Genomic DNA, 13,143 nt, shown 5'->3' with positions numbered 1-13,143 from the left:
AAGAGGTATGCTCTACTTTAACATACCCAGTACAGACAGTTCATGATAAGTGGACCCTTCTGCAGACTTCCCCCTCCCTATGTGGAGCACCATGTTGCCTGGCCTCCTTTGCAGATCTATACCCTATAGCCCAAGCAGCTTCAGTGCCTGCAACAGAAGACCCCTGGCTGGGGGCTGCACCAGTGCTCCTGCTGGTGGCTACTCTTGTCCCTGAAGCTACCCAAGAAGTCAAATTTGAACAATGTGAATTTATGAAAAACAAGAACAATCTGTATATAAAAATAAAAACTTACCCTTACCCTAAATTAGGGATTATTCACATTTTAAGACCTCCTTTACCAGAGTATTTTCTACAATGATCTTTTAAATAGCAAGCTCTCCCAGAGCATTTAAAATGATTTGATTTGCAAAATGCTGACTTGCATGCACTCAAGATATATACTATGATGCATTAGAAAACACATTTGATTAAGTCAAGACATCAGTATTATAATCATAGATCTGCTGTATGAGCTTGGATCAAGTCACTTAGTGTCTAAATCTCAGGTTTCCAAATCTTTAAAATCCTAAAATGAGGGAACTATGAGACAGTCTGTGGCACAGAATCAAAAATCCTAGATTTGGACTCATGAGGATCTAGGTTCAAATTTTGACTCTGCTACTTATTAGCAGTGACATTGGGCAAGTCAATTAACCTCTTTAAGCATCTGTGTCCACAATGGAAAAATGAGAGGATTGGACCAGATGACCTTGAAGGTACCTTCCATGCTCCTTTAAGCTTTAAATTTCAGATAGATAAAAGTTAAAAGGGAAACTTAACAGACTGATCATCTCATTTAACACCCTCATTTCAGAGATGAGGAAACTGAGACCTAGAAAGATCAAGTGGTTTGTCCCAAAGTCTGGTAGGCAGAAAGAGACAGAGCTGGGATTCACACTTAAATCTCAAGATTTCTGGTCTAATATTCTATGAAGGTGACGCACCCTGATATTTTTAAAGGCTCCAAAGATCCCCAAACATTTGTTGAAGTAATTTTTAATTTATTTAGGTTAATAGTGAAATGTTTCAATCTACTTAAAATTCAGGACTCAAAAATGACTAGAAAAAACTACAATTTCACACTAATCAACCAAAAACGATGACTGTCTTTCATTCAAAATGGCTGAGAAAAAAATAGTAGGGTTTTTGAGGAATATCAGCACTTAAAGTAAGTCTAAGTTGCTTTAAAGGAAAACTTAGAAGCAACATGGAAAATACTAGATTGAATAGAAGCAGGGCTCTAATTTATTGTGCAGATTCACTAAATTTTAATTGGTCATTTGAAATCTTCTGAATCTAAATTAAAATTTTGATATTTAAGTCACGTGAGAAAAATTATGTGATAAGGACAAAACTGAATAAATTTGATAAAAACTAATGAGCATAGAAAAGTTCATTAGCTAACAACCTTAGGGACAATTATCCTAAAAGCAGGGATAAAGCTGAGGGTTATATTCTTAGAGAATATAAGACATATTGACAGTCCCACTATAAGCTTCTTATGCCAATACAATATTCCAGTAGTTGCAAACAGAACAAAGTACACATGAGAATCAACAATCTTAGTTTGACTATATCCTACTTCCAAATCTTGAATCATTTCCTGAATTTGAAGGCCAGGGAACAAAACAGCTAGCACAGAAAAAAAATTAATGGCTATAATAAGCAAATAAAAGATAAGCTCATAGGCTTATGGGGGGGAGATCTCATTCAGTACAGATTTCTAGAACAATGACAAAGTTAACTTTTTATTCTCATCAATGGTGTTCTGAAGAAAAAGAGGGAAAAAAATCTCATTCTACAATACTTTAGATGAAGCAACATTTAGATGAAGCAACAGCAACATTTCCATATTTACAAACTTGAAGACTGCATTCCTAGTCAAGTCAAAGCAAAGTCTACATAACCAGGTGAGCACATTTTTAAATACAGTGGGATTATTTAACAATTGCTTTTAGAAACACTAAAATTGAGGAGTAAGGGAGAAATAATTTAAATTCTTAACTTCAAAAGTAAAGACATTTGAGAAAAAACTCTGAACAAAGACATCTGAGAAAAAACTCTTAACATACTTATACATTCACTTACTAACAAAATTTTCAGAAGAGCCTTAGAGATTGCTTAGTTAAACAGAATTAGGACTAGAATCCAGGTCCTATCCAATTAGAATTTACATCTATCAAGCTGCCTACAAATAAACATGAATGGGACACAAATTGAGGAAATATTCTTTAATATTGCTGTGATATATACAAAATGTCCCTTCATTAGAGATGGAAGAAAACAACATGAAACATGTTTTGCACTCTTTTCATATGGGCATAGTAAATGCTAGAACGATTTTGTATTAGTTTATCACTAACCATCATGTTTTAATATTCAAAGGCACTGTTTGTTGCTAGAATGCCAATTAGAACAACTTAATTCCATATTGATACTTAAATCCAATACTGATATTGATTCACTGCATTGCATTTGAAAACCTTTTAAAGATACCCAATAGACTGTACTCTTATTTCACAAATGTCTAATACCTTATATTTGTGCAGAAGTACCAGCTGACAGTAAAAGCTTTCTAATCCAGTATTTTAGCAATTCAAAAACAATTTGGAAATTATTATATTTGAATTATGTTGAATCCAAATGGTTGGTGAAACATTTTCCTCTTCTTGCTATAGAGGGAGTAAACTACACAGGCATAATGCTGCACATACTGTCAAACATGACTGATGTCCATTTTTGCTTGTTTCTCTTTCTTAAAAAGGAAAACTCTGAGAGAAGTTATTGAGAAAATGACAGGGATATGATAAACAAAAAAACCTTAATAAAAATTTAATATTCCTAGGTTTCAAAAATGACTACTCTGGGACACCACAATGCCTTCTGAACAAAGGGAAGATAATTTTTTCAATATAACTTTAAGTGTTATGGTAATCATGCTGTGGCCAGAAAGCAAATAAATACATCATTACTTTCTTAGACATATCCATATCTAGAAATTCTCTTTAACCAGAGCACTTTATTGATACTCTTAAGATAAATGAGATTATTTTACAATCAGAATTCTTCTGTGAGAAATGTTATCTAGAAGTGGGTAAGAAATGTGGACAAATTTCCAGAAGTCTACAAAAAAAGCACAAAAAGCTGCTATTCTACCTTGTCCAGGGTTTGTTCCATAAAATTATCCTACTGTATCAAGTAATATGTCTGTCATTGTTAAATATAATTTCAACTTCCCAATCAATTTAATAAAATTGCATTTCAGCTTATGTAATAAAATTGAATTTTAAGATAAAGTTAAAGTTAAAATAAAGCATGCAAAGTGCTAATTATTAAACCCAAACTATTTTAATCAATTGCAAAATAGATCAATTCTTATTAAGCAAAATTTATCTAAATTATTTTCATTGTAATTGAAGTTATTATCCAAGTAGACTACTAGTTTACCTTTCTTTAAAATCAAAAGTGTATTTTTGTAGTCTACTATAAACTATAACAAATTTCATTTTTAAAAGAAACACACTATATAATGAGTTAGAAATTATATTTTTATATATATATATATATATATATATATACACACACACACACACACACATATAAAATTAAAAGCCAATTGAACATGAAAAGCTTTAAATATTGGGTTATTTGGGCAACTGACTTCACATTCACACCATTTCCCAAAATGTTTTTACTGTAGAAAGTTTCTTTTTGTCTTAATAAATAGAAACATTAAAATATTCTATTAAAATGGACTAACATAAATTTCTAAGATTCTATGAACATACCAATTTTTGAGCAATGAAATTATCAATGATTAACAGAAATATTTCAGTTGGGAACAAAATAAACTCATGACTCTCAAAAGTCACTACAATTATTAAAAAAAAACTTTTCTAAAACAAATAATAAAAGTACTGTCATAATTAATAATAAAAGCATGAGATATTTCAAAAATTTCTATATTAGGGTTGGATCTCTACAGTCAAAGCAAAGTGACAAAATATGGTAATTATCCAGAAAACCCAGGAGCAGATAAGATTTTTTCATCTGAAATTTCTAAAAATTGTTTTAATTTTCCATTCTATTTTATTGTGAAGTGATGCCCAAGTGTATTAAAAAATATCGTATCTTGTATTTCAGCCTCCTCTTTCCAAAAAAAGACCTAGGATGTAGATAGCCCATCTTTTGCTCTTTTTCTCCAAAACAGATCTTAGAATCTGAAATATGTCTACATAGTTTATTTTCCAAAAGAAAACAGTTCTTGAAGTAATCATCTTTACACAGAAGGTAAAATATCCAGCCCTACATGATCACAACAACTAAAATTTTAAATTCATGCTACAGACACTTTCACTTATTAATTTGTTCTTGCTTGCATTTAAAAATTATCTCAAAAAGTTAACGTATATTGTTCTGTATACAGAAGTTTACATTCTATATAACAAAGAGAAAAATTATGTCAGATGACTTCCAGATTATCATTTCAGGAATGAGTACACACTTACCTGATTTGTCTGGCTACTTAGGTATGGCTCAAAATCATCATCATTCACAGCATCTTTCTGATGAATCGAACCATTTTGTACTGAAACTAAAAAAGTAAGATTGATAAGATACTGATGACTTTAACAAAGCACCATCAATATCTTAAGATAGTCATACAGCAAACAAATGTATTCATTCTTGTTCGATACAATTCAGAAAAAAATCTATGTTGCATTCATATTAATAATAGACTTTGAAACACAAGTATTTAAGTGACAGAAATTTATTTACTTTGTGACTAAACAATCAGAAATCTGTCCCCTGCCCTCCTCAAATAACAAAGTATATTTTACACACACATAATATAGCCAAAGGAAATACGACCCACCTTACAAATGACCATATAAAATTACTACTAAAAAAATATCCCCACCACACTACTATATTATTATGTTTAAACCTAAGTTATCCCTCAATATCTATTTTAAGTAAGTTCGGTTTTGTCTTTTTTTAAGAGAAAGCAGAAATCATCGAGTAAAATCACACAGAAATTGAATCAAGACAAAATAGAACTTTCTAAAAATAAAGTATCATTATCTCTGGTTAGTCTAAAGTTATTACTCAGCTAGACCCAAAGTAACAGGGAAAACAATATTTAAAAAATAAAACTGGTGAAAGAAACTTTTTCCTGCATTTAAAAAAAAATCTAAATATCCCAAAGGGGTTTAGCTTAGTTTCAGAAAGTATTTCACACTAATAAGCAAAGATATCAAAAACTGCTAAAATAATTACTCCTATACCAAATGGTACTAAGCTGGTTACTTTTATACACTAGTGTCCCTTACTAATGTCTGGCTTATAAAGCCAAATGTTTAAAACCATAAAAAATTAGAACACTGCCAGCTCTTGGTCCAGCTAAGAGTCAAGTTACTAGTAAAAATAAGAACAGGTTATTTATTGAGCATATCACGGCACCAACATTTCCTCTAAACTAAAAACCAGCAGGCTGGTACAATTTGTCCAACACTATTGCCACATTAGTCCAACTGCTGACCAGGTTTTACCCTGAATCTTGTTTATATAAAACTTGAGGGTGACACATAATCAATATCTCATGGAAGGGTTTCTCAGTGTCTAACAAGTAGGATGGTAATACACAAAGTTTGAGCTATTCTGAGGATGGCAAATAAGAATGCCTGGCAACATTAACTACTTCATGTTCTTGAAGCATAGCAATATAGAAGGATTTTACATAAAAAGGTTGACGTGATCCTTGCTCCACACCAAGATAGCTCAACCAATTATGCTTAGATCAGCAATAGAACCTAAGCTATGCTATATCTAGAGTTGTTCAAAACTGAAAACTGTTCAGGAAACCAGGAATAAAAGGGATGATTCCTTGAATTTTGTTCCTGGTATCAGATCTGCATAAGACTGGATCTCTCCAGTATATGAGTTTTAGTCACTTTCTTTTTTTAATTTTAAGATTTTAGCTAAGCTCCAGTTAATTACCTTTCAAAAAACAAAACAAAACAAAAAAACAGGTCTTTTATCTAGATAATACTGCATAGAGCGATACAGAAAGTATTGTCTCTTCTTCTACCACCAAGAAACAATAACCATTTAAAAATATAAGTTTCAAGCAAATTATAAATTCCTATAATTTTCGGTGCTCAGGGAATAATATTCCAACACCTCTCATAAACCTGTTTAGAATTTAAGCATTAAAGTACAGAAAACTTTTCTCAAAATTAGCCTTAATATTTCCTAACCCACTGTTTTGATCCATTTCTTCATCTTCCTCAGTAGAAATTTTGGACATATTGCATATTCTACATACAATAACAATCTTCAAAACTGTAAAGTTACCCCTCCAAATTTATATGAATACGATCGGTGATCTTAAAATGATACATAAACACGTCTACAAATATCTAAAAATACTACTCAAGGAATGTCAGCCTGAAGGAAAAGGTTTTATCAAAAGTAATTTACTCATACTGACAAGCAATTTACATAAAATTAGAATATGAATTATACTTTTCAGTGAATCTCAGAGTCATTTAAGGTTAAATCAAAACCCTTAATATGAATATATCTTTTTAAAAATATATTTCCAGAACAGTCTTTTGGCTTAGTTTTTAAATCTTTTGTTTAGTTTTTGAATATCACTTATCACAATATGGTATTTTGAGACTCAAAGCTCCAGACCATGAAATAGTCATGAAATCCAACACAGTCCCGCCGTGCCGAAAACCTTCTTCAAGGAAAAGAGAACAGATGACTTACATGATCCTTCGCCTGCTTACTCTGCTCTATGGAGCAGAGTCAAATCAAGATAGAACATGGGTCTTAGGAGCCAGGTGATCTTTGTTCTGGTCCTGACTACACCAAGAAGTTAGGAAAGTCAACACATCTGTGCATCAAGTTTTCCCACCTACAAAAACAGGGATAATACCATATACCCTCTATCTCCTCATAGGAATGTTCTGAGGATTGATAAAAATGAAATATTAATAAAAATAATGACAGTAAAGTGCTTTGATTTGTTTTTTTTATTTTGGAAGGGGAGGAAGAATCATTCAAATACAAGGTTTACCCCCTGTCTGAATTCAGGTTAGTTTTTTAAAGAGCAACAATTATACAAATGCATATGTATATATCTAGTTGGGGGAGGAGGAGACTATATGTATTTGCCTAATTGTAGAACAATAAAACCAATGGAAGAGTTGCAGCAGAGAAAAAAAAAAGTATGCCCTGAGACTCTAAATAGTAATGTGACACTTGGTCCTTCCCCCCTGCTTTTTGCATCATCAGTACTGCCTTCAAGGAAAAGTGACAGTAGATCTTTGCATCATCATACAATTTTGCTATTTATTACCAGATAAAAAGTTCCATGGCAAAGTAGGTTCCAATTATTAGCAAACACTTGATATTTATCCTTGAATTTCAATTAAACATCTGTACTCTCATCTTACCAAGGATAATCCAGGGTAGGTCCTAACTTAACACAAGTATAAAATGTTTAAGAAAATACAAAATCAAAATATACAACAAATTATAGGTAATTATAGGTATTATCAGAAAGACTCTTGCTTTAGAAAAGGAATTGCAGGGAATTCCTTTCAAATAGCTTTCAGAATGTAAATGTTTTCCTACAAATTACTATGTTCTATTCAGATTATCACTTGACACAATAATTAAGATAGAGAAACCCAATGCTAAAAATATAAGGAGTCACTGAGAACTGAGGATTAATCAAAAATTAAGACAAAGGATCTCTGTCATGATCTGGGAAATTATTCTATTTTTGAAAATTCAATTTACACAAACTTGTCGGGAGCACATCTATTATACGGAGCAGGATACATCGACAATAAACACAGGAAATTTTCCATCAATTGTTATAATTTCTACCTATTATTATGTTTTGAAAAATAATTTGAAGATAGTTTCACTTTTAATCCATAAAATTATATAAAATGGCTTAATTTTTTAAAAATTAGGGTACAGTTTCTCCAATTTACACTCATTTAAGAATATCCAATGGTGATTTTTCCCACCATCACTAATGATTATTTTGTTTAATATGAGGAAAAATTCTAAAATTGTATCACCAGAGGAGCTCAAAGCACTTTACCAACATTATTTAATTACTGTACGTATACAACAAATGGCTGCTATTTTATATGTATTAAACTAGGTTATTTCCCTCTTACTCCTCCCTCTGAAGAAACATAAAAAGTGTGCGAGATGCACATATACTACTTACATATCAATTTTAAAGCAGTTTTCAAAATTAATTTCCATTATTTTGCAGGCAATCCAATTTTTCCCTCTTTCACTGTAGATCATTGTTGCAATACAGTTATAGGTGAGGCGGTGAAGAGGAAATCAAAACATAAAGAACTCTGTTTTCTTATAGATGACATGAAACATGTTTTCTGACAGGCATATTGTGCCTTCCGATTTATATAGCAGAATCCAAAGATCAGACTAAACTTGATGTGAATACAGTAATCCTCATAACATACCAGTGGGATTTATGGCTAGTATTACTATTTTCGTTTTACAGGTGGAGGGAAAATTCTGACCAAAAGGTGAAATGTGTTCAAGCTCACTTGGCAAGTCAGTAGCAACAGCCAGTATTAGAACTCAGGTCTCCTGGGACTCCCAGTCCAACGTTCTATCCATGGATGAGACTATGAACTGAACAGTAAGGGGGAAAGAAAGAAAAATTCTTGGATAAAGAACTACCCAAGTAAGCTTCCTCTATGTTTTTAAAGAACAAAGGTGTCATTCAAAGATTAAAATCAAGTGTAATTAAAAATATTTACTCCTAGTGTCAAAAAAAAACAACGCAATTTAGAAGCATAAAAATAATTTCAATCTAAGATACCAAAACTGTCATTATGACATCTTTTCCATCTAAGTCAAAAATCAAATTCACTGCACATAGTTGATATCCTTTTTAAAACACCATGCTAGGAAAAACTATATATACACGTTTTAGAATTTGTTTACTTACCTTAAATCTGGAAACAAAATATTTAGCAACTCAACCACTTCCCCATTTATGTGAATCAATTATATCAGGTGAGTAGTTTGGGGAAAAAAAAAAACATACAAATTTCAGTCTTCCAGTTGGCAAGAAGACTGGTAAAATGGAATTTTAATCTCAAAAACTAATGAATGTGAATGAAAGAGGGCAGGGAAAAAAGGAGAAAGGGAGAGAAAGAGGGCAAAAGAAAAAAAAAGAGGTGTGTGGGTGCAGGAGGGATGCATATACTCTTCAGATAGCTGTGGAAGTCCTAATGTTTTTTAATGGAACAGAAAATTAAATTATAATGTTAAACACAGATGACAATTTTATCATTCACAATACACTACACAAGTTCAGATAAAAGATATTTCTCCTTCCAAAAAACGGACACATTATATTTTAGAATTTTATATAAATGAAAATACTGATACTAAAATTAACACTAAGAAAAGTTTAGTACAAAAATGTATGATGAAAAAAACCACATGACTAAACAAAGGCAGGTCCATGGTTCAGAATTAACCAAGTCTGAAATACTGATGTGCAAAATAATATTTCAAGATAAATATAAGGAAGACTGAATTTATATGATAGCTGAGTGGAATAAAATTTGCCATTAAAATAGAAAATGAACAGGAAAAATCCTTTCAGGTTGAATAATTTCAAACCCTACAATACCAGGTCAGTGATAAGTTTTGCTTTCACTTTAAAAAAAGATTACTGAATCCTCCTCCCTTTAAAAGTGTTATTTTTCCATACTTCATGTCACATGACTGTCATGTTTTCATCAGCTGACTGCACAGGACCACGTTGTAAGCAAAGAAAATATTCCTTTAAGAGGAAAAAAGTTATCTCCAGGAATATATATTGTCAGACTTTCAGGATGCCCTTTATACATATAACCAATAACATAAGTTTATTAGGTCATAAATTATTCCTATATTCCTAAATTAGAATAAACTTTCATCATGGACCAAAGACTCATTCACACACTAGACAAATTCCATTATATAGTGATGGCATGGTACTTGAATTTTGATTTCTCATATGTTGCTGAGTTTTAGTAACTGATTTTGGTACAATTTGTGGTTAAGAGCATAACAATTTTCATTAACACATCACGCTGAATGTTAAGTAGGCTACAACTGTGCCCCAATTAATCTAGAGATGTGGAACAAGATACCGACTTCAAGAATAAACTTGTCTACATATGAAGTGCAGAAACTTTGTGGCTTAGTTTCATAATACCATATATATGACTGACCAACTGAGAATTATCAATGTGACCATAAATACCTTTCTCTTACAAAACAAAAAAAAGAATATGGTTGGGAAATCTGTTCTGTAAAAAGGGAATGCAAGGCGGGAAAGTGCTGAAAACCTGGGTAGCGTCTGAACTTATGAAAGCTGCCCTTAGTTTGATTAGTACGTTTCTATTTAAAGTATACGTTTTAAAGAAGGAAAAAAATAAGCCAATACTCCAGCCTCAAGATTCACCCAATAGGAAACAATATTTAGGTAAAAAACAATTCACGCTCACCTTTATTTCCTTGCCCTTTAGGTCTCTGTGTAACAAGATGAAGAACGGTTGTAGTGAGGGAGAGAGGAAGGAGGGGGAAAAGCGTGTTAATCAAAGAAATCACCAAACCCAAATTATTTTTAACTAATTGGCGTAGAATTAATACACCCCACCATCCCCCACCCTTCCACCATCTTTAAGCCGTCTACCAACCACTCCTGACCAATCTCCTAACTCTCGCCGGGTCTCTACGGAGGGTCCCCCCGGCCGAGTCCTGCAGCCCAGCAGTCCTCTCCATTTCAGCACCGACCGCGCGAGCACTGCCTCTGTGTGCGGCTGGGGCCCCGCGCCTCCACCCCAGCCGGCTCCGGCTCCGGCCCCGGCCCCGGGCTGCGGCACCGCCGGCAGCTGCTGGAGCCCGGCGGGCGGGCTGCGCCGTTACGGGGCCGGCAGCAGCCGGGAAGAGAAACCGGATCTCCACTAGAGGGTGGAACCCCGGGCTTTGGGGCCTCGCCGGGCGGAGGCCGCAGCTTCCTCACCTGATCCACGCTAGTGGCTGACATTCTTCACCGCAACCCGAGAGCTGCTGCTGCTGATGCCGCCGCCGCCGCCGCCGCCTGGGCCTCTCCCCGTGCACTCCCAGCCGTCGGCCGCCGCCTTCCGCCAAGTGATTGTCCCTATCGCCGCCGCTGGCTGCGAGGCCAGGAAGAAAGGAGGCTTGCACTGCGGAGACGGAGAGGGGGGCCCCTGCTTTCCGCTTGCTCGTTCCTCTTCTCTCTCTTGCACTCCGCTCCTTGGGTCCACAATGGCGGACAGACTCCCCGTCTCACTTCCGCTCCGAGCAGCCCTGACCTTCCGCTCCCTACTCTGACGTCCGCGCTGACCTCTCTTCTTCCCTCCACCCTCCCGCCACCAAGGCTTGCTCCTCCTCCCCGACTCCACATCACGTGAGGGGACTCTGCAAGGCCTTATTTCCGGAAGCGGAAACAGAATCGCGTCCCACTAGGACGCACGCGCGGAGAACAGGTCTACACTTCTGTGAAGCCGGGGCGGGGAGGGTGGGCCAGAGGCGTGTGCACTCGAGTTTACTAAACACCCTCTTCCTAGCTGAGAAAGAAGGAACGCTGGAAGATTGAAGCACGTGAGAGACTTGTGGGCGAGGCACGTGGCGTCCTCGTGCGCACGCGCATGCGCGGTAGAGGCGGCGGCCGGGGACGATCTTCTTGGTGTGCAGGCCGAGGTCACCGAGGGCTGTGAGGCGAGGCCAGGCTCCGGAGGCCGGCGCCGTCCCTAGCTTAGGCCTGTTAGCGGAGCCTGGGCCTGGGCCTGGGCCTGGAGTCGTGGGTCCAGCCGCCGGAGCTAAGCGAGGAGGAGCGGCTCGGGATCCCCCCCATTCCCAGCCTCTCTGCTCCTCGGGTAAGTGGGTGTAGCCTGGGGGCGGGCGTCCTCCGAAGTTCTTATTAGCGACTGAGCAAATTGCCCTGGGGACAGTGCTGAGGGCCGGGGAGGGGGGGCGGCCTGGTTGGGTGAACGCCTCGGGGGAGCACTCAAATTTATACATAAGTAATTGGGGCCCCCTGAGACCTCCGGCGTTGCTCAGGCCCATTTTCCCTTTCATTGGGCACCTATGTTCAAAAAAAAAAATAAAAAATAAACATTTCTGTATGGCCTAATTCTTAAAAAAAAATGGAGCTGCCTTATTTAATCCTACTGCTTCTTCCCAATTAAGATTTGGATTAATGATAACATCTTCTGTAGCAATTTCTGACGAGTAAATGCATGTTCTTACAGTTTACCTCGTTTGGCCTGTACTACAATCCTGTGAGATAGATATTACTGCTGGACCCCGATTAGTTTGAAAAAATTAATCCCCTGGAGTGGTTGTGTAGATTCGAAGTTGTGATTATGAAAAATATAATTGGTTCCAGCACACTGGAAATGTGCCCTGTGAATTTGAATTAACGCGACCCGCTTAAGGGAGAATTCGATACTTGCACTAATCTGGACCTCGATGTATCTGTATACCTCAGGGGTTCTTAATATTTGTGTCGTTGGCCGTTTTATTAAGCCTCGTGACCCTTTCTTTATATGTTGTAGGCAGCCAGGTGGTGCAGTAGAGAGTGTTCAACTTGGAGGCAGGAAGACTTGAATTCAAATGTGCCCTCGGTGTTTTACTAGCTGTGTGACCTTAGACAAGTTACTTAACCTCTCAGTTTCAGTTTTCCTTTGTGTAAAATGGGGATAATGATGACACCTAGCTCCCAGGATCTTAGTGAGGATCAAAGAAGATGATATTTGTAAAGTCAGTAATTAGTAAACATTTAGTGCCTCCTCTGGGCCAGGATCAATGAAAATTTTGTTGTGTTAATGGCTGTGCAATAAGAGGAAATATAAAGTTTAGGTAATAAGACACGAAGTTTAGTGTGTGGGTTTTGTTTGTGGGAGTTAAAATTACCAAAACCAGATGTTGAGTAGCCCAAAAGCGAAGTTAAGGAAACAATTTTGTTCTGCTGTTCTTTGGCTTAATACAAAAGATCCATGAAATTTCAGTTG

At 36.1% G+C, this 13,143-nt stretch overlaps 1 protein-coding gene across 4 annotated transcripts in view; it reads right to left on the bottom strand.

Moving 5' to 3' along the window:
• The window catches only part of LOC114054073 (YTH domain-containing family protein 3), a 43,365-nt gene extending 32,137 nt beyond the window's left edge, over window positions 1-11,228 (bottom strand). The window contains exons 1-3 of one of the 4 annotated variants that reach the window (XM_027877161.1): window positions 11,130-11,228; window positions 10,612-10,636; window positions 4,549-4,634 (exon numbers count right to left, since the gene is read on the bottom strand). In XM_027877161.1, the coding sequence (XP_027732962.1) occupies window positions 4,549-4,634; window positions 10,612-10,636; window positions 11,130-11,153 (135 nt within the window). In that variant the 5' untranslated portion in view covers window positions 11,154-11,228. Of the gene's footprint in view, window positions 1-4,548; window positions 4,635-6,817; window positions 6,966-8,300; window positions 8,319-10,611; window positions 10,637-11,129 lie in introns of those variants that run through there. The other 3 variants (XM_027877164.1, XM_027877163.1, XM_027877162.1) reach the window with 3 other exon arrangements.
• Between the last annotated feature and the right edge of the window lie 1,915 nt (window positions 11,229-13,143).

The sequence above is a fragment of the Vombatus ursinus genome, unplaced genomic scaffold, assembly GCF_900497805.2.
Source record: "Vombatus ursinus unplaced genomic scaffold, bare-nosed wombat genome assembly UNPS02014812.1, whole genome shotgun sequence".
NCBI classification, from domain to species: Eukaryota; Metazoa; Chordata; class Mammalia; order Diprotodontia; family Vombatidae; genus Vombatus; species Vombatus ursinus.
This window is presented reverse-complemented; position numbering and strand designations above follow the sequence as displayed.